This window comes from Pararge aegeria, chromosome 14 (genome assembly GCF_905163445.1).
Source record: "Pararge aegeria chromosome 14, ilParAegt1.1, whole genome shotgun sequence".
NCBI lineage: Eukaryota > Metazoa > Arthropoda > Insecta > Lepidoptera > Nymphalidae > Pararge > Pararge aegeria.
In genome coordinates, this window is record NC_053193.1 from 17,171,639 (window position 1) to 17,198,003 (window position 26,365).

Below are 26,365 nucleotides of genomic sequence, written 5' to 3' on the forward strand. Positions count from 1 at the left end.
CCACTGCCATAAGTTTTTACTGAAAGAAATCAGATACAACCCGCAAAATTAAAATCATGTGACTCCTGTCACTTGCGTCGCGTAGCGTAGGTACTATGCACGTGTCGGTCTTTTATCTTAAAAAACTTAGAATGCTTTGAATTGTAAATAAATAAGCTCCTTTTGATTTAATATTTTACACGATGTTCTTTATGAAATATACTTATGCATCCTTCAATATTATTGCGTAATTCTGTAACACTTTGTATATATATAAATAAATATATATATATATATCCAGTTATGTCCAGTATTATAGTCCAGTTCCCTGGTGATGTATATATATGTACTTTACTAAATGTGAACCCATTTATTTAAGTCTGATATCAGCTCTAGTCCTGTAACAGTCCACTGTTGCACTAAGAAAATCCTGCTTGAGGAGATGTTGACTTTACAATAAATAATTGTTAATTTAATTTAAATTAATATATATAAATTATTGCAAAGTCAACATCTGCTCAGGATGCTCCGAATCCGGAGAGAAACGTGCGTAGAGTGTACATTGCCAACGATCTGTTTGGTGTGGAGTGTTAGGATTGATGAAATTATAAATTACACCATACAGATTCTCCTGCTGTTCGCGGAGTATAGCAAGTTAAGGTAAATTTTCATAATATATCATGACAATAGTGTTGCGTATGTGCTATATAAAAGCGGATGCCTCACCCTCTCAGCAGCGGAGTCGAGTTCCCTGGTGAGGGACAGCAACCGCGTTTCCTTGTCGCGGGCGTCGCGTTCCGCGGCGTCCCTCTCGCCCGCGTTCCTCTCCGCCACCGCGCGCTCCTCTGCCACCACCTGTGATATTACTTTGCTTGAACGGCCGTACCTTCCGATGCCAACATTCACGGCTAGCATGGACAGGAGACCATTATATCCCCGGGGAAGGAAAAAAAATTATCTTCATCCCCGGGGAAGGAAAAAAATTATCTTCTCCCACAGCTATATCAACTCTCAGAGCACTGGCGCACAAGTGGAGATAATATCCAAATAATATATGTTACATTGATAAAGTTTAGTATGTAGGTTGGTAAAATATATTTATAACAAGCTGTTGCCCGCGACTTCGTCCGTGTTTGATTTTGTTTTTTGATGAGGCATTCAATTTAGTTGTAGTTCTAAAAAAAATAAAGTATCAGCATCGCTAAGCCTTAAATGAGGGGTTTGCTGCTGTCCGCTGAGGAGTGCTGTCCTTTATCTCCAACCACAGTTTGGGCAAAATTAAACACATGTTATAACCTACAAAAAACAATTATTTTAATCGGTTATAATTTGTCGGAGTTATGGTGTAAAATCGACAAACACTTTCATCAATGCCAATCTTGGCAGGATATGTGATACTTATAAAGTTTAATTAACACCTATGTAAACATGTTGCATGTACCATATTCAAGCAAAATAAAGAAATTATTAATTGATTGATTGATCCCCTCTCCCAAAGGATTCGAGCTTAATGTCAGGATAAAAAGAAGAAGAAGTATCCTATATTACTTCTAACACTTCCAAGAATATGTGTACAAAGTTTCATGAGGATCGGTTAAGTAGTTATTGCGTGAAAGCGTAACAAACAAACTTACATTGAAATTTATAATATTATTAGTAGGGATGTATGTTGATAGGTGCATCATAATCTACGCTAGTGCATTAGGAAAATTCCTGTAATACTTCAGAGTTCTTCAGACGGGAGGGAGGGGTCAGTTTTGGCAAGTTAGCATCGTAACGACTTTTTCCAGAATTATAGTTATTGTTATTAGAACGTCGTTGTGTGTTAAATAAACTGCCACTTTATAAATAAGTGGAAACACTACTTTTGGGGAAAACCTAAAATAATGGTTTACGCCCACTAGATATTTGTTTCCTAATTTTGTCGTCGCATCTCATACAAATAGGACGAGAAAAAAGTAGACATAATTATCTCGTGGCGTCCATGTTAGTTGGTTAAAGGAATCTTTTTAAAGTAATAAATCTATGTACCTTATCAAAGTTCTTCTGTTTCTTTTCGAGTTCTTGCACCTTAGCTTGCTGCGCTTTGAGTTCTATGTTCGTGTCTTCCAACTCCTCTTGGATTTTCTTCTTGCCTGAAACCCAAACATGTATCACCAATTAATTTCCACAATATTAAATCTATCTAAGATCTATAGTCAATAGTCATTTATTCATAAATATTAATATTATACGTCACATAGTAATTATTAAATAATAAATTATACTGTCATGCAAATGTATATGAATTCATGAATTCATTATAATATTATTCTATAATATCAAATAAGTAAAGTCAATCTTCACAATATTTTACTTTCCAAGAATTCATTATACCTGTAGAAAGCCTTCTATAATCCTACAAAGATATTTTTTCGTCTGTATGAACGCGCTAAAGTCCTTGACTACCACTGCAACTAATATAACCTTTTTTTGCATTTATAGCCTAATTCTTGAAAAAGGTTATAGGCGTTTTATCATTACGTTATGAACCTTAGGAGTAGAGCAAAATCCGAGGAAAATCAAATGAACGCCTGGCGGGCGATGCGACGCGTGGAAGATCAAAAAATGACTAGGCAAACGAAATCGCGGGGAAACACTTGTGTATTATAAGATGATAATGAAAAGCTATACTTACTCTTATCCAGCTTATCGTTAGCCTGTTTGAGCTCATCAAGCTGTCTGTGCAGGGACTCCATGTCTTTGCTGAGCTTCTTGCGTTGCTCCTCAAGGGCCGCCGCGACTTCAGCTTCTTCTTCCGCCTTCTTCTTGGCGTCCGCCACTTGCTGGGTGAGGGCTGTTACCTAATTAAAGAACATAGTTCGCTGTTTAGAGTGAAACTTCTTTAGTTAAAATAAAAGATAAGACCGCCTTTGCACACCTAAACTACTTTTATTATTATTATTTATTTGTAAATGAGTTTCTCTTTGTATTCTGTTTGTGTGTGCAATAAAGAATTTAATAATAAATTAAAAGTTATTATTAATAATAATAATAATAAAAGCATACCTTATAGTTTAGAAAACATGTCGATGGGCTTTCAACAACATTTTAATATGGAGCTAGGTTTACCGACTGTACAGTCGGTTTTTTTTTTAACAAAACAACGACAATCCACTAACTTGTATTAACTAAGAGGAGTAGATATTGTTTGTCTGCTCAAATAAATGTAATAAATTTCATCATTTATAAATGCAATTTTTTTTTTAGTTTTTTTTAAGTTTTATTCCTCCTAATCGCGACGCACCAATGTACACTGCAGGTGTATAGTAGTTCCAGAGTCTTTGAAGTAGCGGACGCCAGCCTTTTAGTATGAGCTGCCGGCCGCTTTCGAGGAAAGCCAACTATTTCAAAGAACTAAGAATAAGCCAAAATATAGGTACCCCTTCAAACACAACGTTCAAACACCTTCAATTTAAGCAATACTTTCAATGCTTTCAATATTTTCCTTTATTATCTTAGTTAAAGAAGTTTTCAGAGATGGTCAGTATCATATGCACATAGTAATGGATTCCACAACGTACCTGCTTGTCAAGGTTCTTCTTGGCTTCTTCTTCTTCTTCGAGCTGATCTCTCGCCTGTTCCAGCTGTTGCTCCACGTTGCGCAATCTCGACTGTAGTCCCAACTTCTGTTTGGTTTCTTCTTCCAGAAGTGCCTGCAAGATAAAAGTTTTAATTAATTCAGCTACCTTCATAATAATTATCCTTTATAGTCATACTCTATTGTTAATAGAATGCCCTCCCATCTTTCGTCTTCCCTGATACCTATAATCTGGGAAATTTAAATGACAATGTGATATGGTGATAACAAAAAAAAAACACCCGGCTAAGTTTGTTGCGGGCTTCTTCTTAGACCAGGACGAGTTATAGTAAATCTGTATTTACTTTAACTCGTCTCGAGTTATAGTATACTAAATCTACGAGGGTTCCCCTCGTAGATTTAGTTTTAAGTTTATGAACATGTTAATAGCCATCATCTCACTACCGCGTAATTCTCGTGTAATATACGCATCAAAAGTGCCACATATGGGCCCTACTTGCATAATGATATTATTGACTTTGACTTTTGACAAGAGTAAATAGGCACCTTCTAGGCAAGCGCGCTCCATCTTAGGCTGCAGGGTTTAGGATGCAGACTAAGATGTTAGCGGGCCAACCTGTTGGGATAGTCATACCCTAACTGGTTTCTACGCGACATCGCACCGGGACACTAAATCTTTTAGTAGCACGGTAACTAGCCACGGCCAAAGCCTCCCACCAGACAAGGCCAAAGAAAATTCATGAATTATATAGCCCCTGCCGGGAATCGAACCCGCGACCTCCTACTTACAATACACAGCGCTCACAGTTGCGCCAGGGAGGTCGTCAAAAAGGTTCGTGATACAAAGAGTATCGACACGTGTCGTCGTAGCCCGTCAGTGCATTCACCTGCAACTCGTTGTGCTGGGAGCCCGCGGTGGCGGCCTGCTTGGCGGCCGCGGAGGCCTTCAATTCCGCCTGCTCCAACTGCTGCAACGCCTGTTCAGCCTCGCTCTGCAGACGGATGCACTTGTCGGCCAGTTCCGACCTGGAAGCATACAGAAGTCAAGGTCAAAAATATCTTTATTCAGCGCCGTGCCTTTAGCAGGCACCGCAAATATGCTGAGTGGAGACCATTTTGGGATCACACCGTTCATATAATTGTTGTGCAGACTATAAGTTGTGTTTTAATTCTAGTGTGTGTATTTCCAAATAAAAGTTTTGTCTTTCTTTCTATTCAAGTAGGGCCCATAAATGGTACATCCCTACTAATATTATAAATGTGAATGTAAGTTTGTTTGTTAGGCTTTCACACGAAAACTACTGAACCGATCTTCATGAAACTTGGTATACATATTCTTGGAGGTATTAGAAATAACATAAAAAAGCAAAAATTGTTTCCTGGCTTGATACCTACCTTAACCTATGATTCAACAGAAAAACTTTTCTTGTGTCTAGCGTAATATCATAAAAAATGCAACTTTATCAATAATTAGAGTGTATTGTACGAATTGTTTAATCGACTGTAATTCGAGTGACAACATAAATTTAAGCTGTTAAATTGTAAATAGGCACCCACGAAACAGGAATACCTACTGTGGGTACCATCGGTAACATGGAATCTGTAAATGTTGTTTTAGATAATAAATATTTTTTCATTTTTTTTTTCATAGTATACTTTTCATTGAACAAAAACATTATGTAAGATAAAAAAATGTTTGTTAAAAAATCTCATATATGACTATAAGTGTAGACTATGAAGCAGCAGGGCACATCTAGTTTCTTATAAATTTTCAGGTAGGAATGTCTACGTGAAAATTTAAAAGATATTGAAACACTTTATGTAAGTGTTTCCATATCTTTTAAACACTTTGTTTCACTCTGTTTTTACTCTATATGATAAGTAACTAACCTAGAACGCTCAACATCTTGCAGCTTCGCAGTGATCTCTTGCAGTTGGGCTTCCGCCTGCTTACGTCTTCGCTCACCTTCCGCCTTCGCCGCGCTGGCGGACTTTAGCTCCGTCGCTAGATCCGCATTTTCCGCCTCCAAGGCTTGTTTAGCTTTCTCCAGAGCTGGTGGGGAGAAAAATATAATGTACTAAGATTCTTTATTCAGGCCTATAACAGGCACTTGTGAAGTGTCCAAACATATATATACTATACTATATATTATACTATATACTACGACAATACACACATCGCCATCTAGCCCCAAAGTAAGCGTAACATGTGTTATGGGTCTGATGAATATTTTCATGATTTTTTATAATATAAAGATAAACACCCAGACACTGAAAAACATCTAGGTTCCTCAAACTAATCCAGTTGTGGGAATCGAACCCACGGCCATGGACTCAGAAAGCAGGTTCGCTGCCCACTGCGCCAGTCGGTGAAAACTTCGTTCGCCAACTTAGACTTAACTTCGCCTAGAGCTACGAGGGTCCCAAACGCACCCTGGTCTTAAGAAGCCGGAGAAATTTAACCAGGTATTTTTTTTTGTTATCACCATCTCACATTAAATTAATATTTAAGCTATGAAGTTCGAGCAATTCACACCCAAGCTTCTTTATCGTTTAATTAATCCTTAACATTATAATACGTTAGCCCTTTACTGCAATATCACCTGGTGGTAAGTGATGATGCAGTCTAAGATGGTAGCGGGCTAACAAATTCGGATACACATTGTATAAGAACTTAACCTTTGATTAGTGATGAAAAGTTCAAGGCTAGCAACCCTTCGCAATAAAAAGCAACGTTCTGTTTTACAATTCCCTTTTATTATGGCTTACTAGCCGTCCCTCGCGACTTCGTCCGCTTATAAGTCAACCTTCAAATATAGGCATATGCTGTCGCGAGCCTTATTTTAGAACTTTTAAAAATGGAACAACTTTGTCAAACATGATTTTATCAAAACTTTAACCGTTTACGCAGCGCACGCAGCGTTAGCTCTCAAAAGTAAAACAACTCCGATTTTGAAACATTCATCATTGGTGCTATGCTCCGATTGAACGTAGCATGATGATATATAGCCTATAGCCTTCCTCGATTAATGGGCTATCCAGCACTGAAAGAATTTTCAAAATCGGACATGTAGTTCCTGAGATCAACGCGTTCAAGTAAAGAAACAAACTAACAAACTTTTTTTATATATTAGTATAAGATTACTAGATTACGGAAATTGAACAAAGAACATTTCTAGTATCTTTTAATTTGGCGGCCGATTGGCGCAGTGGGCGGCGACCCTGCATTCTGAGTCAAATGTTTGTTTGTTTGTTTGAAGTCTTTATTGCACACACACATTTTATACAAATTAAACACAAATACAGAAGAAATTTAGAGAAAAAAAACAGAGCGTGAAAAGGCGGTCTTATCACTAAAGCGATCTGTTCCAGACAATCTTTGACGTTTCTGTGATGAACATGAATGTTTGTCAGTGCTGGGTGTTTATAGGTATATTATAAGTAACTTTGGAACTAGATGGCGATGTTTCGTACTATGGCGTAAATGTCATAGTATATTTATTTATTTACAACTAAGATTTCTATTATAGGTACTGAAGAACTTATACTGTGACGGCATAATGCCCCGAAACGGAACTAACATTTACATTCCATATCGTGGTTACGTTCTCTCGGGGACGCGTTACACATGTGCTGCCAATAATCCCGCGTCGAGTGGAACGCGCTACCGTCCTCGTGAGGTATCGTGTTCTCCACGTCGAAGTTGTCGTCCTTAGATAAACCGAACTTCACATTCTTCTGCCTACGCTCCTTGATATTGGCCATTGTTTATATTATAAAGTAAAATGCATTAAAAATTTCCGGTAAATAAAAAAAAACACATAATAGTTTTGTATGTGACAAGTTTAAAAAAGATTGACGTATTCACCGATTGACGGTTTGTCAATAATGATTTTGAATTTTAAAATTCGAATTTTTGTCGTGCCAGTTCCCTAAATAGGTTTTATATAAAACATCATAGAGGTGAACGCTCACCGTGCGGAGTTTGACAATATCGCTGAGAAATTTTTCTTTATACATTTGCGACTAGCTAGTGCTTGCTGTTTCTTCTGCTAAGTATATAATATCATTAGTTATTCCCCGCGTTATATTTTAAGTTTTTCTATCATACATGTTTAAACTTTATTTATAAGTGGAAGGAAAAATGATAACATTTATTTTATTATTCATATATATGATTTTACTACCACTAAACGGAACGTAACTTTCACGTTTTTGAACGTTCAATTGAAAAAAGAAGGATGTAGTTAGGTAGGTATACCTAACTACATCCTTCTTTTTTCAATTCGCGTTAAAGCATAAACGAATTTAGCGGATATTACCATTTTCCACTTAAGACAAAATAAACATAGTAGTATTGTATTCTTATATAAAGATTTCATTTTTGCGTAAGAATCCGAGAGGAAGATATCAAGCGCAGTGGCTTTCAAGTCCAAGGCTATGGGTTCGATTCCCACAACTGGACAATATTTGCGTGAAGAACACGAATGTTTTCAGTCGTCGGGGAATAACAGTCTGCCTGTATATTATATTACGAGTATTTATCTTATATCTATAAATGAGCAATTCTTGTATATAATTGGTATCTCGGAATCGGCTCCAACGATTTTCATGAAATTTAGTATAAGGGGGTTTCGGGGGCGATAAATCGATCTAGCTATAGTCGTAAAAATTTAATAGGCCCGTTTTGACATTTGTCATCGCGACGTAACTAGTTATGTAACCATGAGACTCTGTACTCGATACTCACGATAAATCAATTCAAGTTTGTATCAGTACTTGATTGATATTATTATGTATTGTAAAGTGTTCGTTCGTTCAAAGTATTCCTTTAACTTCACAACCAATACGCGTGACTGGCTGTTGATTATACGTCCACTTTTCAACATGTTGAAACAGAGTTAGTACTATATAACAACAAACACAAAAATCGAGTCAAATCACTATGTTTAAATTAATGTCCAAAATAGAAGAGCCATAGTTAACGTAATAGTAAACAATATATATCAAACTTAAACGAGCGCACAGTCAACTTTACAAGATGAGGAACGAAAAACTGCGCAGTGCGCGCGGGGACGCTTCAGTCATGTGCCGCTTGGTCAGATACATCATCTCAGACTCATTATTTAGAACCCATTTTAAAAACCAAGCACATTCTTTGCAGTAAAGATAACTACACAATATTTAATTTCGATATTCAGTAAAAAAATGGTTACAGCTCTAGTATAAAAAAAAAAAGACTGAGAACGTAACTGTTTTCGGAACGTTTCGCAACAATTATAAATTGCATGCTACTATGAAGTAAGCGCAAAAAGAATACTCGCGATATATTCTATCATATTATTTAACGTCCCAAAAAAAATTACGTATTTTTTAAAACACTGTATGTAATTGATTTTTATTTTTTTGTTTCTTTCAGTTTCGTTCCAAGTTACATTCTATGGTCTTTCACAAATGTCAAAACGGGCCTATTACATTTTTCCGACTATAGGATTAATTTTTAGAAAATGTCATTTTATTCGTGTTTTACGGTAATAAACGATTTGGTGCAGACGAAGTCGCACGGGTCAGCTATTGTATATTATTCAAAAAAATATTCATCAGCCATCTTAGTATTATAACACAAGCTACGCTTACTTTGGGCCTAGATAGCGATGCGTGTATTGTCCAGTGGCGTGCACTTCATACAGACACCAAAGCACTGCGGATTTACCCATTTGATGCTTCCTACTTTGTGCCTACCCCAGTAAAAAACCCTGTGCACGCCACTTGATTTTGTCGTATTATATTTACACCTAATTCCCATTGTTACTAATCCGTTGTCGCAATAAATCTATGGCGCGATAGAAGTAATAATAGAAAAATGTCGATTCGAATCGACTTACGAGAAATGGTCATAAATTAGTGACATCTGTATATCGTCTGCGAAAGGTGCAGAAGTCATTTGTGGGATTGAGTATACGCTTTTATATTATGATTCCTAAGGTAATTTTGGACCTACCAATGCATAAGTTTAAAGAATGTGTTAAAACACATTTATTACAGCGAGGTTACTGTACAATTGATGAATTTCTTAATGACTAGGTTGCTTGGAATCATCCGGCTCCGCTTTCATCTCTCACGAGATAGAAAAATGAATTTTAAAATGTAAAATGTAAATTTTTGTTGTTGGAAAAGAGCAACTGCTGAGTTCCTTGCCGACTTCTTCTCGGTAGAATCTGCCTTCCGAACCGGTGGTAGAGTCACTACACACAAGACAGACTTGACGTTTCAAAATAGATTTTATTAGGCCTACTTGAAATAAATGAATTTTGAATTTTGAATTTTTGAATTTTGAATTTGCTCACCAGCTTTAGTTTTCTTAAGCTGATCGTGCTGTTCGTTGAGCATTTGCAACTCTTGTGAGTGCTTGTGGCGATGGTCGGCGAGCGCTGCCTCGTGGGCGCTCGCCTCTTCTTCCAGGCTTCTCTTGAGTACTGCCACTTCTTGTTCTCGCTTCGAACGGAGTTCTTGTTGTGCTGGAAACAATGCATTAATGCTAATGAGAGAAAACTAAAGAAAATTAACTTATGAGTTAAGCTCTCGTCGGTATAGTCCCTCCAACCTTCCCTGTCGATGTCAGGACGGACAAAACCCAAAAATTCCAGTGCACATTAATGAATAAAATTTTACTTTTTAAAGCCAATTTACTTTGTTCAGACAGTAACATGGAATTAAGTATTAAGTACTAATAACAAATATCCTTACGTTAATTTGGCCAATGTACAAAAATGTTTTTGCTTATCCCCAAGCTGCATACAAAATGCCTTATATGTACGAAAGTAGCTCACAAACAACTCACGAATAACTCCTAGTAATATGGTCCTTCGAGCCGGATTTCTATAAAAGAAGAACTTACCAGCGGTAGTGTCTAGCGAATCTAATAGCTCGCTCTTCAACGCCTCCAACTCCTCGTTGAGGTCCCTCCTGAGCTTTTCGGCTTTGGTCCTGGCGGCCCTTTCCACCTCCAAGTCCTCGTGAGCCTCGGCGAGAGCCGCTTCCGCTTCTCTGGCGGCTTTTTGTGCCGCAGCACGCTGGGTGCTCTCTTCGTCCACACGACCCATGGCGGCTGCCAGTTCTTCTTCACGTTTGGCTATGAAGCAAGAAGGTGTAAATGATACATTATTTTTTATTTATAAATTTTGCATTTATTTTTATTTGTACCGATAGAAGATTCTTATAGGTAGATAGATTTTAATTACTCGCATTTTTCAATTAGTATCATCGTTTTAGAAAATTATATAACCGTTAAATATCAAAGACATGCTTTTGGTACAGGACAGGTTGACATGATAATAATAATAAATATTTATAAACCACAATATATAAATTACAACATAATACAACAAGATGACAGAGAAAAAGAAAAAATGTATATAATAATTTATGCATATGTTGCTTCGTTGTGGTCAACGGGTCACCTACTCAGCTCTGTGCCGCCATAAATGCCACAGAATACTACAACGCTGATATCTGAATAATGTAAAAAATAAGTTATGTCTTTAATTTCATGATGGATCATGGACACATCTCTTTCGTGAAAATGCAGTTCTAAAACTTACTTAATACAATCTGCAACTCCTCAACTTGGGCTTTCCTCTCGGAAAGTTGTTCTTTCACATCTTGCAATTCTGTCTCCAACTTTCTCTTGGCCCTGTCCGCCTCTTGTCGTAGTTGATGGTCCTATAGGACGTTGAAATGTCTTATTAAATAATATTATATAATTGAAAGTATATAGATTACCGCTTAGTTATTCAATTGTAATTGTGTAGTCATAGCTCATAGTATAGTTTGTATTTTGTATAAACAAAAATCTGTGAGCTGTCACGGGATGCCTGGCAGATGTGAAACATTTGAACTGTTTTATATAAGTTGTATGCATAAAAGAACAAAAATTACGACAGGAATCAGATGTAGCGTACTGAAAAGATAAAGCATTACAAATTTGTTCCATTAAGTAATGACATTTCTATTAAAATTAAAATAAATATTTTAAATTTAAGAATTAATTTGAAGTGGCAACTAAACTCAACTAAATATAGTACGTTTATTCCATCTCATATCACGGCCTGTATCGCCACGCCAATAATCAGGTTTACCCTCGCCTATAGATGTTTCTCATAAAAATTGTGTCTATACTTAAGAATTACTTAAAAAAATTGCAGAGTTGAACAACCAAGACTCATGTATTATTTTAACTTGACAAATAATTAATAATTTGACTACTTCTTTGAAGTACTAGGACCTTACCTTAAGCAATTTCTCTTCAAGCTCGGCTATAGCAGATTCTTGTTTGGCTTTCAATTTGCTCAAATGTTTTGCCTTCTCCTCTTCCTCGGCCAAGGCTTGGGACAAATCGTTCGACCGCTCTTCTAGTATCTGGAATTAATGTTTTATAAGCAACATTACGTCGACAAGGCAGGTTTGAACACTGTGTCCTCAAATTTTAATTTAACCAAAATAACTCAAAATTGGGGTACATTTTGTTGATCGTATTACATCGGTCTCAGTTAACTATTCCCAGTTGAAAAAAAACAAATCTAATAGAATACTTTGGCGCTACATTGAATAAATGGAACTGTAATTTTCACCTAATCCTGTAATTACACTTGTTTTAGGGTGTTTCTTAAAACTCCGAGTTTTGATTGATTGGTTTGAATTTATTTAATGATACATATTGGAGTTACCTTTTTTAACATGCATAAAGTAGTTATTGGACAAATTAACTGGCTTAAACTCATACAAAACTTAAATTAAGATGTAAATAAAGACAAGGCATATGTATTTAGTAAATAAGTTCTTTATTTTTGTTACAATTAAATACAATTTTTTTTTAATTCCACTACAAGTTAGCCTTTGACTGAAATCTCATCTGGTGGTAAGTGATGATGCAGCCTAAAATGGTAGCGGGCTAACCGTTTAGGGAGTATGGTAGTCATACTTCTAATCAGTTTCTACACGACATCGCACCGGAACACTAAATCGCTTAGCGGCACGTCTTTGTCGCTAGGTTTGTTACTAGCAATGGCCAAAGCCTCCAGACCAGAGTAAATTCAGAAATTAAAAATTCCCAAATTGCCCCTGCCGGTAATCGAACCCGGGACCTCCTATTTAAATACATAGCGCTCACTGGTCAGGTGTTGCGCCAGGGAGGTCTTAAAAATCCAGGGATCGTCAATATCCAGGTGTCTTCAAATACGTAATCTCAACATCAACATGTAGGAATGAGAAAAATACCTTTTTTTCTTTTAGAAGCTTCTGGTTTGTGTCTTCGCTGAGGGCCAAGTCTTCTTCTAACTTCTTGAGTTTTGAGTCGCACTGCACCCGCTCTAGTTGTAGCTTCTGCCGCGCCGCTTCCTCTTCCTCCAGTTGTTCTTCCAGATCCTGAACAACAAATTCCATATTATTGTATAAGTACAACAACCACGGTCTCGTGATCCACGTAGCAACAATATTCACATTGCAATAAAAAAATTAGTATATATGAACCAAAAGTGTCTTCTTGTTCAAGTGATCGAGAAATGAGGACCATTTATTTATTTATTTATTCGGTACCAGAAATGAAAAAGGACATGAAAAATGACAGGAAGTGCATAAGTACAACTCAACAATCGCCATTCTTTATACATAAGTACCGAACAAAACCGTATTATTTCCAATTGTAAACGAATTCCAGATTCTAAATTGCTCAATACTAACAATAAAAATATGAAATTATCATGTAAATGTACGAGGCTTGCATTTTTGGATTAAATTTTGTAAATTTCAAAGTTCAATCCAAAGTGTCCAGAACCCTCATTCTGGACATAATTGTTTAATCCTATAATGTCCAGAAAGTTGGTCCAACGAGTAGAGCAATAAAGAAATATCTTGTTCTTCTCACCTGTATATTTAGCTGCAACCGTTTCTTCTCCTGTTGCAACGCGTTGCATCGCTCCTCTTCCTCTTCTATACGACCTTCAAGGTCATGAAGCAATTCCTCTAATTCCTGCTTACGAGCCGCGGCTCTGGCCCGACTCTCCTCAGCCTCAGCACACAGTTCCAACTCCGCCTGTAACGAGGAGTTTAAAACTTTAAGCCTTAAAAAGCTTTATCCTCACCAAGAGAATCATCATCAATACAGAGACGGCCCACTACAGAGCACGCGTGTCCTCTTAGAATGAGTAGGGTAGTCCATCAAGGTCAAGTGAGGATTGGTAGATTTCACATGGATGGCCTTGAGAACATTATAGAGAACTGCATTATGTTCTCAAAGCCTCCATAAGGTTTCCTTCACCGTTAATGCAAACATTATATTTCTTAAATTAAAAACACAAAACTACTTAAAGCATCATAAAATAGTGGTCTACAGACGCCCCGGAGGAATTCTCGATCTTTTGATTTCTCGAGTAAAAATTTTTTCCGGAAAGTAGTTCCTGTATTTGCTATTGTCGGGCATGCAGATGGTAAAGAAAATCGTCGCCTTAAATCAGAACAACACTTTGCAGGGCATGCAAGGAACACGTCCAACAAAATGTCGCCCTGTATCCATTAACCTGGGGCGTAGCTGTTAAGCCTCATGAGCATGTAACCGTGTAGCAAACGCCAAGTCGAGAATGTTCCAGAACGAACCTGCAGCTGTTCCGCTAGCTGTGTCTTCTCCGCACTGGCCTGCTGGTACTTGGCCTCATACTCCTGGCAGCGTTTCAGTTGCGTGTCCAAACGCTCCCTAATATGTCTCAATTCATCTTCCTTCTGCGTTAGCTTCTCTTCTTGTTTCGTTACTTCTAGCAAAGGTTTCACCTGGAACACAAACATTGGATAACTACGTTCAATATGGCATACATTTTTTAAAAGGATTAATGTTCTGTGCCTAATAATGACAATTGAAAATCACGTTTCGATTTTTCTATTATTGTCGACATGTTGGCTTCACAGACAGTTTTAAATGTACTATAGTCGGAAAAATGTAATAGGCCCGTTTTGACATTTGTGCAAGACCATAGAATGTAACTTGGAACAAAACTGAAAGAAACAAAAAAATTCAAATCAATTACATACAGTGTTTTAAAAAATACGTAAATTTTTTTGGGACGTTAACTAATATGAAAGAATATATCGCGAGTATTCTTTTTGCGCTTACTTCATAGTATCATGCAATTTATAATTGTTGCGAAACGTTCCAAAAACAGTTACGTTCTCAGTCTTTTTTTTTTTTATACTAGAGCTGTAACCATTTTTTTACTGAATATCGAAATTAAATATTGTGTAGTTATCTTTACTGCAAAGAATGAGCTTGGTTCTCAAAATGGGTTCTAAATAATGAGTCTGAGATGATGTATCTGACCAAGCGGCACATGACTGAAGCGTCCCCGCGCGCACTGCGCAGTTTTTCGTTCCTCATCTTGTAAAGTTGACTGTGCGCTCGTTTAAGTTTGATATATATTGTTTACTATTACGTTAACTATGGCTTTTCTATTTTGGACATTAATTTAAACATAGTGATTTGACTCGATTTTTGTGTTTGTTGTTATATAGTACTAACTCTGTTTCAACATATTGAAAAGTGGACGTATAATCAACAGCCAGTCACGCGTATTGGTTGTGAAGTTAAAGGAATACTTTGAACGAACGAACACTTTACAATACATAATAATATCAATCAAGTACTGATACTGACTTGAATTGATTTATCGTGAGTATCGAGTACAGAGTCTTATGGTTCCACTAGTTACGTCGCGATGACAAGTGTCAAAACGGGCCTATTACATTTTTACGACTATAGACCAATATTTTTCGTGTGCATGGTATTTACGTATGTCAGACTGTTTACTGTTTATAGCTAGAGCCACGGATTGCGAACAGCTCGGTTGCACCTTTTCTTCTGGCTTGCTTTACATATACCATATCCAGCTGAAATCTTATTAATTATAAAAAAAAATCTGAGCTCTTGTAGGTGTGTAGCCTTTTCCAACCTTCTCCACCCTCCCTTTCACCTCTTAATAAATCCCCATCCCAACCTTTCATTTTTTTATCCCATAAAAGCCAGTCTCAGCCATCCATTCAGCTCTATGTTAATGAGCCTTTAAGATCGATTGAGTAGTTTTTGTATTTACCAAATACATATTAACATAGAAGCGTACCAAGAACCAAATTCTCTCAAAAAAATCTGGTTTTTTATTATGCGTTATTCTCTGATCAACGAATATTGCAGTATTTTCATTACATCACATGGTACTCTGCAATAATAACACTCGTAGTTATTGAACTACGAGAGATATTATTATTATTGAACAATGGGCCACATAACAAAGACAAGCTCTATGTTACGTGACGAGCCGCGTACAATACTCTATTTAGTCATTGAGCATTATAATAGAAATTTCTATAATAATACCGAGTGGAATGTTTTCTAAACAACTAAAGGCATACTTTAAATTCCTGACTCTAATAGAGGTAGCACTTCGGTAGCACGGATGAATTCTAGCTTTAAAACTATGCGCGATTGGTCCATTTCAGTTTATTTTTATACTCAATAAACTGCAAACCTTGCGAGGTGTACCAACTATTCAAAATCTGACGGATAGTTTGATAGCTCATATTTAACAGAAGACTCACCTTTATATAAAGTCTCCACCATTGCCAGTTTCTTAGTTTTAAGTACGCAGCACAATTTCTTTGAATAATTCTGATAGCATTCAACTGCTGCAGTCTCTTCTGGTAGTTTCTTCTCGCGAGATATCCTCGACAGAAGGCTTGGAAGTTCACGATCAAATCCGTGATCTTGTAGTCTCTCTCCTCTTCTAAATGGGCCAAGACACCCGCTCTGAAGAAGATCTTCGACTGTCCTACGCAGTACAAATTGTGGTCGAGTTCCAACGCCTTGATCATCTGCTCGCAAGCTTTCTTTCCGTCCATGAATCCTTTAGGCGTTATGATATTCGGTGTCAGAAGTTCGTAGCGCTGTCTGAACTCTTGGAAGGGTATCCTGTTCGGGAAACCCTGGCGACAAATTCTAATACCTTCCAGCACACCGTTGCACCGAAGCTGGTCTAGCACTAGGGGCGCCTCAATCTTTCCAGCCTTCTTCTCGTGATTGGGAATGATACATCTCACGAAGTTTGGATTCGTATTCCGTAACGTCGCCATCAATTTCGTCAACTGCTCCTTGTATAATTGAGACACAGTTCTGAACATTCCTTTTCTCGTCCTAGCACCGAATTGCGTATCGGTTAAAGCTTGCTGAGCCATACCTACGATTTCTGCGTCTTTCCAAATGTGGCAGACGAATGGATCCTGAGAAGACTGTAGGCAGGATACCACATTTTCGTTAAGAGGGTCCATATTCTTCATCAACCATTGGGCTGCAGAATAGTCTACTTTGCCAGCATAATGAATTATGGCGAAATCTGCGACACCACGGAAATCTGTCTTCATAAATTTGGGATGGACGGAGTGAGACGCTACGAGTTTCTCCACAAAGGTCTTATCCGTGGCCTTGGGGAACCAACACTCTTCATCAAGCAACGCCATAATGCCCATCGGTTTGTCGATGAGATCAATGGTCGGCTGCAAATCTAAACCGAAGTCTATAAATTTCCACTCGATTCCTTCCCTCTGGTACTCTTCCTGTTCGAGGATGAACATCGTGTGATTAAAGAGTTGCTGCAGCTTCTCATTAGTATAGTTGATACAGAGCTGTTCGAAAGAGTTTAATTCGAAGATTTCAAATCCTGCCATATCGAGGATGCCGATGAAAGACGCACCTTGTCTCTTTGTTCTGTCAAGCGATCTGTTAATTCTGTTGACGAGCCACCTGAACAAACGTTCATAGCAGGCTTTGCCTATGGCCTCCGCGGAGAACTCCACCTGTTCCTTGGTTTGTGCTTTCGTTACAAAGTCGCGACCAACTTTTATCCTGGGTTTCAAGAATGCTTTCGTCATTTCTGTTACTGAAAGACCTGAAAGAAGAAACAATCAAAATTAACCATTATTTAGTTGAAACAAACGAGTAAACGGTAATAGTAGTTCTACTACAATTCAAAGTTATCTTACCAAGTAAATGTGCAATTTTCTGCGCCACAGTATTATCAGGCAAAGTGGCTTGATCCGAGTTCCTCTCCTGTTTGAATTGCATCGATCCGAACAAGAGTACGGCTGAGACTATTCTGAAGATTGAGTTGAAGTCTTCGTTGTTCATTCCCATAATGTTCATAGATTTGATGGTAGCCTGGAATTCTGCCGCGTCATCGATACCTGGTACAGGTAGCGCTGCATTTGACAAGAAGGGGTAGCTTTTGGGGTCCTCTAGGATGTATTCGGCTTTCTGCTGCGCCGTCGCTCCTGACAGAAGCTGGTAGAAGATGTGGAATGTGCGCTCATCCTGAGCTTGCCGGATTGCTCTCGATTTCTCGAGTAAGTACGTCTCGATGTTCGCACCGGCAATGTAACCGGACGCGTCGAAGTTTATTCTTATGAATTTACCCTAAAAACGAAAGAAAATTATAAATTATGAGCATAATAAAACGGAATCAAAATCAATAATACCGTAAAACAACATATTAATGCTGACAATTAGTCTTAATGAATTTATTTTCGGTGTATTAATACGAAACAGCTTATTAACGTCCCACAACTGGGCACAGGTCTCGTCTCTCACAGGAAAAACTATTTTAGAGCAGACCCACCATGCTGCTCTAATCTGAGTTGGGTGGTTTTAACTACTATTACCACAACCAATATCTAAAAAAAATATTAAAATAACATTAACTTACGAATCGAGATGAGTTATCGTTTTTCACTGTTTTCGCGTTACCAAAAGCTTCCAGTATTGGATTGGCTTGTAGCAGCTGTTGTTCTAATTCACCCTGCAAAAGTCACCGAATTAGAAATCATGTAGAAACAAAACAACGGCACGGTCGCAATATATGCGAGTCTCCACCCCGTTATAAGCGTGTGTTAAGTCAATTGCAAATTCGAGTACCTGCGTCAAGTAGGTACTTTTGAAATTGTACTTGTTAAGGCAATATGTAGTTTGTTTTCGGTCACCACGCATGTGCTTACAGAAAACAAACTCTTCTAAAAAGCAGAATATGCCTGCCGAGTGGTAGAGTCACAAGTGCTTATATTAGGCATACTTGAAAGCAGTGATTTTTTTTTGTTTTTTTTACTTTGGAATGGGCATACACAATACAAAACTGTATTTGACATAAAACACGTAGATCGCGCCTCGGGTAGGTGGGGTGTTCCTAGCTTAATATAATTAAAAGGATAATAAATATAATTAAATATATAATTAATAGGAATGTTGTTTGATGTTTTATGCGAACTAGCTCATTAGTGACGGAGGATATTAATAAACATTATTAATTTTACGTATCCTTTTACCTCAAAAGTCGGAAAGGTTGGTCCATTGCTCTGTGATCGGAAATAGGGGCAGCGTGAAATGAATTCACTAATTAAAGTGGAGATTCAGTAAGCGAAAATAATAAAGTAAATAATTGAAGTGGAGATTCAATAAGCAAAAATAATAAAGGAACAACTAATTTAAGCGGACATTCAAGTAAGCAACAAAAATGAATTTGCAAATTAAAGTGGAGATGCAATAACCAACAATAATGGAGTTACTTATTGAAATGGTGAATCATGAATTTAATAAATAAACTGGAATTCAATGAGTGAAAATGAAAAAGTTAATAGTTAAAGTGGAGACTCAGTAAGCGAAGATAGTGAATTTATTAATTAAAATGGAGCTTCAGTCAGCGTCATAGCAAGCAGCACTAGCAAAGGAACATATTGTAATCCAAGCAGACATACAAACTTTCGACTTTTGGGATCAGATAATGTTTTCTAGCATAACCTTGCTCCTGCTAATGCCACGAGAAAACAAACTTTTTTTTAAGCACAAAAAATCAAAAGTCAGGGTTTATAAGAGTTTTTTTTATACTTATTTACTATTTATTTACATGTAATCTAAATTTAAATATTATACAAAAACTTAACGTAATGTTTTTTTAATAAAGAGTATTTGCCTCATTTTAAATGAATATTTTTGTAACAACGAAAGCATATAATGCACGTAGATATTTATACTTATATAATTGTACATAATATAAAGTGTTAAAATAAACGCATATTTACATAATTAGTATTGAAGTGGTAATTATGAAATTATTGTGGTATTTTTGTGTAAAGTTCACTTACTATTATCAATTGTGGCGTTGGTCCCTGTAGTTGAAGATCCGGATCCCGCAGAAGATAGAAAATAGAGAAAATATATTACAAAGTGTGCTGACAGTGTGCAAATCCTAAGAAAGATTTAGAAAAAAAAAAATTTCTTTTAATGAGTTATAAAAGGAAAGCTGTAAAAGGAGTTTAATGTCATTGGCTATTACAGTATTCATGGTTATGAAAAACTTATGTTTCGCCTGGAATCTATAATTTTATTAATAATTGATTCCAGGGATTACAAATAAAAGTGCATTGTGTTGACTGCAAATTCGATTTCCGAACCCAGACGTTTTCATAGTCATATCTGTGCGACGAAGTAGACGGCCCACTATAAACAGAGCAACACTTGGCAGTGCATACAAGGAACACGTCCCAAAGACAACTACAAAATTTAGTAACAAAAATGTAATGGTTTGATATTTTTGACCGTCACTTTAATGACCTCAGCTAAATTTTTACATAAATTTTCATTAACTGACTTTATGTATAAAATACAGGAACCGCCCCATATGTATACAGTGTCCGAGATCGTCTTCGAATATTTGGAAGTTAGACAACGTGTTATCCCAGAAGAAAGATCTCATCACTGTTTACCAAAAAACTCGATGAAGCTACATTAAGATTCTGAGAACAATACTCCATCTGTCTCCGTGGAACTAATCTAGGCGAGATAATTGAAAATTCTGGGGTTCATCAGCTCTTACCATAGATCAACGCCTCTAGAAGAGAGGACATAGCGCTCCTAATACATTACTTTAATTGTAACAAGGAATGATTGATCTTATTAGCAAAACCTACAAAAGCTTATAAATACACTGAGATACCTAAGAATAATGTTTCTTCAAGTATATTTGTTAAATGAATTAAAGTATGTGTATGCGTACTAATATTTTCCATTATGCATTTACGGCAACACACACATACCATTGACAAGCGTTTGTTTAAATGGATTTAACGCTTCAAATGTGTCGCTATGAAGCAACACAGAATTGAACAAATACATCAACAATTCATGCACACTTGACGTGACACATTCTTTAACTTTTTCAGACCACCAGGTCCTTTACTTTTGACGTCGCGCGAAAGCGTCTCCCACATGCCCGGGGGATGGACTTTCGACTCTAACGGCTCTGCAATTCGGATTCGTTATGCTTTATAAACTACCGTAATAATAAAGTTACTGCGGAAGCAAAAACTTTAGCCTACCGATGTTGGCGGAGGATCTTCGACTAATTATTTTGTGAGGCATTAAATTGTAAGAATTAACCATCCTAACTCAAATTTAGCAGATAACAGTCTCAATAAATGCTCCATGTGTAAAAATCGCATCAATCCCTAAAACCAAAACGTTGACTCATTCAATGAATGATCATTCATTCACATCAACCGATAGACGTCCACTGCTGGACATAGGTCTTTTGTAGGGAGTTCCAAGTTCCACGATTCTGAGCCGCTTGGATCCAGCGGCTACCTGCGACGTGCTTAATGTCGTCTGTACACCTCGTTGGGGGTCGACCAACGCTGCGCTTACCAGTACGGGGCTGCCATTCCAGCACAGCAGCGTTAAAACGTTGACTACTATAACCAAAACATTACTACAGTACTTCTATTAAACTAAATGTTGAAATTTTTAAATTTATGTGATGATAAATTGCTGTGGCAATGCTTTTTAATGCAGTTACCATTGCTTAGCAAAAATAACGTTTATTTAGCGTAATGAAGTAACCTATTAACATTTAAAAATGGAGACGACATCACAAAACATTCACTTACTAATGTATTAATGTTTTTGTTTGCTATATATATACTATTTCATCATACTCCATACACGATTTTTCCTTTAAATACAATGAAGTGAATATAGACACGACATAGGTGATTATGGCAATGTTCAGGGTAAAACAATAAGTTATTTCCTTACCCGAATCCTATAATCGAACCAGTAAATTGGAACGCGCTTTGTTAAAACAAAAATATACATAAGTTACAATTTTCTAAACACACAGTGGCAACGCTGTTCGGAGAACACACTATAGATAGTATTTTTTCAACCTTTCGCTAACCTACAGCTTAACAGCATATAATCTGTAAATATACCTAAGTGATTTTTATCCTATACGGGCGCCCAAATAACGTATGACATAACCTAAAAAACTGGCTAGAGGTGTCCTTGTACAGTTAAATGAATTCAACTAATATTCATTTTAGCAACGGTCATCGAAACTGCCGAAATAGTGCCGAAATACAAGTAAACAAAAAAAAATATTAAAGAAAAACAACTGCAAAGAAAAAGTTTTTGTTTTGTAGCATCGTCGATTTCTCGACTTCATAATTCTTTCTTATAATATCACCGTTCTACGTTTTAACGTGCTCAGTGCACAGCGCATAGTATGTAATTAGGATGTATTATTCGGCCCTAAGGTCACAGTTAATTTAAACTATATAAAATTATATGCTAGTTTGTCAGTTGAACTTACCGCGCCAGAGCCTTTGGGTTTGGATGCGGCGACGTACGCGAGGTACTGTATCACCTTTTTGGTGTTTTCTGTCTTGCCCGCGCCCGACTCTCCCGTGCAGAGAATGGACTGGTCTTCTCGATCTGAAAGACAAATTATAGAAAAGTTAGACGTCATCATCATCCTAATTAAAAATACCCGCCTAGGCTTGTTTTTTATACCCGGCTAGGCAGTGATAGCGCACTGGGTAGGAGCTCGACTTCACATTCCGGGGGCCGAGTTCGTATCCCAGGACGCACATCTCACTTTTCATTTAGTTGTGTGCATTTTAAATTATTAAACAATCACTTGATTCAACTGTGAAGGAAAACATTGTCAAAAAAAATAGTGAATTTAAAATGATGTTGAAAAACAGCAATCTGCTGAGTTTCTTGCCGGCTCTTCTCGGTGGAATCTGCCCTCTGAACCGGTGGTAGAGTTACTACAAACAGTCAGTCTGACTTGACGTTTCAAAAGTGCTTATAAAATGGGCCTACTTGAAATAAATAAATATTGATTTTTTTGAATTTTGTCAACAGAGGCGTATTACCTAGTTTTACCCTACCGTGAGATTGCTGACAAGGGCTAACTTTTAATACAAAAAAAAAATGTGACTTCATCGGCAAATAATTCCCCTAGGGGTCTTAGACCTCCTCTCTCGTAGGAGAAAGGGCTATAGAGTTTAAACCTACTACACTGCTTCAATGGAAGCTGACAGCTTGGGTAACGTACTCTGAAACTTATCAGCTGTTAACGCTGATCAGGGCCGACAGTTTGACCGCAGTATGAACTTAACAAATAGTTTGCGCACTTAGAATATCACCGAGATCGATTTAACTGTGAGTTTTTTTTTATAATCCCCTGCACGACTAGCATAGACAGGAAGCAAAAAATATTTCCCCTGATTATATCCCCATAAGGGATGAAAAAGCTCTACTACTACTTCGACCCTAGCAACGAACTTGGTCATTATTTTCATCTTCATGATCACTACTGTAGCCTTAGTACAAGATGCACTCGCAATCGAGAATTCGTTTTCGCACACGCAAACTCTACACCGTCAAAGTAAAATGGACTTCATATCACTCGTTTTAGAGTCGCAAATCCCTTACTTCTGATTTTTATTTCACAAACGTAGTGTCAAAAACCCATAAATGAAGAATTTAAGGCAAATTTAAGCTATAATGTTTCTAAAATAAAATCCATTTTACTCTGAAGTCCGAGTTGTACGATACTCGGGAACGACCCCTCGATTGCGAGCGAGCAAATCTTGTACTAATTATAATATTTCATTGTATTAAATAATAATGGCGTTGGTGTTTAACTACAAATGAACTAACTCCCTTAGTAAAGTGTATCGCTCCCCTATTGCCCACGCCATTAGTGTACAATTAGACAAATGGCCTGCTTCCAACATGTCGCCTGCCTAGCCTATCACCGACTAGTGATGCACATTTGAGTATCGATAAAACTTAATTATGTATTATGTATTTTATTTATTTATTTATTTATTTATTAGTAATCCAACAGCGTTACAAACTATTTTTGTTAAGGGTTTATTTTATTAGTGAAATAAGGCCAAATCTAGATTACATATATAAAGCAATAGGTACAAGTACAAAATATACAAAATAATCAGTTAGGATATTCACAATAGCATGATTGAGTTTTTTAAATAAAGTAATACTAATATTATATTGAGTGTATTGTCGTAGTATATTTATTTATTTATTTATTGGTAAATGCGAAAAAGTATTGAAGTGTGTTTGTTTAAATGTTAGTTTGTATGCCCTTTCTTCACGACTTAAGTAAGCAACAAATCTTGATTTTTGGCATAGTTACTTGAAAGCAAGCAATTCCATTATTATTATTTAAAGTAGCCTATGTCTACTTTTTATCCCGGGTCAAAAAGTAGATTTATGTCTATGTCTAGTTTTTATCCCGGGTTAAAAAGCAGGGCTATAAAACAGATACTAGTAAACTAATAATAAAGCGTATCTTAGAATAAATAGCCTTAGATAAGCTTTATCAATTTTAGGTAACAATAGCATGTACTAGAGTTTGACACACTTGGTTATTTTATTAGTTTTGGTGGGTGTTTATGGGTATTTTTGTCACTTACTATCTTTTACCGCGGTATCATCCGAGTTACCTAAAGGTCTGAACGTAATTTTATATCAGCCACCGCCCTTTCTACCCAAATTAAATGTAGCCTATGTTACTTCTGAATAAAATAGTTTCTAAATATTATCGATAAGAAATAAAACTAACATCATTATATTATTGAAACGATAATGCATGAAATGAATTTAAAATTCCAAGTCTAACTGCGATACCACAACTCAAAACTACGATAATGTCTATTTTAAATAAGTTGAGGTTCAAACTTAACAAAGTGTAACACTATCTTAAGATTCAAAAATATGCAAAAAATATTTATTTCAAGTAAGCTATAAGCACTTTTGAAACGACAAGCCTATCGGTTTGGAAGGCTGATTTTACCGAGAAGAAGCAAGGAAGAAACTTAGAGCTACTATTATGTACTATGTATGTACTAAATATAAAATAAAAACTCATCAAAATTGGCACAGTAGAGATAAAGACAAAGCTGTCAGCAAACTTATAAAACCACTCGACGCTGTCCCACATTTTAATTCAATTCAAAATTTGAATATCATGGCTTGTAAGTAGACATAGTTGAAAAAAGAAAGGTATCTAACCAATACTGAGGTACGTTTTAGACGTTTAAGGCCCTACAAATAAATGTGGCATAACCTCACAACAGGAACGACAGATTGCCACTGGCAGCACCTTTCAAATGTCAGAGAGTAAAACAAATTGGTTGTCTGTAAAGTCGGCTTACTGACGATAGTTGAACGTGACAACGTCGTAAGAAAATACTGATGGAATGGTTGCATTTTTCAAAAGAAAATTTTAATTTTATTTGTTTGATAGATATTATCGTTGCTATAAACAATTGACACCACATTCACTTTTCACTGCACTTCATCCTTGCCGAAAACATGTAAATGTATTATTGTATAGAAGCTGTCCACGCAGCCGCATCGCTCACTCAAGTAGGAGAGAGACAGATGTCGAACGCGGAGGCCGAGTGTGCCTCTTTGTCGCTCGTTCCGCGCTCCCGCTTGCACTTCAAGCCTTGAATGGAACGCCTCAGAGCGAGGTAACGCCGCATACGTTATGTTTTTTCGTGCGTGCAGCCGGCTCCATCGAATTATAAGACGTTGTCACGTCAAAAATACTCTATAACTATTCCAACGTTATGCCACGTTTAATTGAATGTCATGCAACCACCTCAATGTTGTTTGGATCCTTTTCATTTAACTACGTCTAATTTAAAATGTGAACAATGTAAACATATTTAATTCGATATTGATACGTACGACCTTTGTCTATCATTATTTATTGAGCTCATAATAATCATTAGCTATCTTTATCGTAGCTTTACAGCAATTGACCTCAAATATGTTCATAATTAATTACAACCGTCGAAGGCTTTTCAGCGCATTTTCAAACTGCAATCAAATATATTTCGTTAACTACCAATTAATGTCAAGTTCCTATGAGTTAAATTATTAAAATACCATAGCAGAGCTACGATAACTTCACACTCGAAGTGTAGTTATCTCTCGTTCCATAGGTTATTTATAATTTTTAGTCTATGACATATCTGTTAGATGAGAATGAATGCGTATAAAAAGTTACAGTAAATACGATAAATTATTATTAAAAAACTAAAAACAAGACTATTGCGAGATAATTTTGACATATATCTGAGGTATATTTCACTAAACCTAGGAATAGAGTAAGGACTAGAGAAGAGGAATAGACTTAATCGGATGCCTAGTGATTTCCTAGAGAGAAAAATACGTTTCACGAACTCTTGCAATTATGATGTCTAACGACGTTAGGCGCCGTCTAATGTTATAACACTGAATCGAAGGATGGTAAATTTTCGGGGGTACTCGTAAACTGACAATGGATAGATGAAAAAAATGTACATGCGTGTTTTTTAAATAATCTTAAATCCATACGGAAAATG

The 26,365-nt window shown here is 36.8% G+C and overlaps 1 protein-coding gene across 2 annotated transcripts in view; it reads right to left on the reverse strand.

Annotated features, from left to right (window-relative positions):
- Nucleotides 1-26,365, reverse strand: part of LOC120629233 (myosin heavy chain, non-muscle) — a 103,804-nt gene that overhangs the window by 11,762 nt on the left and 65,677 nt on the right. For both annotated transcript variants that reach the window (XM_039898102.1, XM_039898103.1), the window contains exons 3-20: nucleotides 22,285-22,406; nucleotides 19,781-19,804; nucleotides 18,352-18,444; nucleotides 17,633-18,062; nucleotides 16,196-17,538; nucleotides 14,210-14,380; nucleotides 13,482-13,649; nucleotides 12,836-12,982; nucleotides 11,849-11,977; nucleotides 11,161-11,281; nucleotides 10,458-10,691; nucleotides 9,907-10,077; nucleotides 5,450-5,612; nucleotides 4,447-4,585; nucleotides 3,543-3,674; nucleotides 2,657-2,822; nucleotides 2,011-2,114; nucleotides 706-834 (exon numbers count right to left, since the gene is read on the reverse strand). In XM_039898102.1, coding sequence (XP_039754036.1) covers nucleotides 706-834; nucleotides 2,011-2,114; nucleotides 2,657-2,822; nucleotides 3,543-3,674; nucleotides 4,447-4,585; nucleotides 5,450-5,612; nucleotides 9,907-10,077; nucleotides 10,458-10,691; nucleotides 11,161-11,281; nucleotides 11,849-11,977; nucleotides 12,836-12,982; nucleotides 13,482-13,649; nucleotides 14,210-14,380; nucleotides 16,196-17,538; nucleotides 17,633-18,062; nucleotides 18,352-18,444; nucleotides 19,781-19,804; nucleotides 22,285-22,406 — 3,986 coding nt within the window. The remainder of the gene's footprint in view (nucleotides 1-705; nucleotides 835-2,010; nucleotides 2,115-2,656; nucleotides 2,823-3,542; nucleotides 3,675-4,446; nucleotides 4,586-5,449; nucleotides 5,613-9,906; nucleotides 10,078-10,457; nucleotides 10,692-11,160; nucleotides 11,282-11,848; nucleotides 11,978-12,835; nucleotides 12,983-13,481; nucleotides 13,650-14,209; nucleotides 14,381-16,195; nucleotides 17,539-17,632; nucleotides 18,063-18,351; nucleotides 18,445-19,780; nucleotides 19,805-22,284; nucleotides 22,407-26,365) is intronic.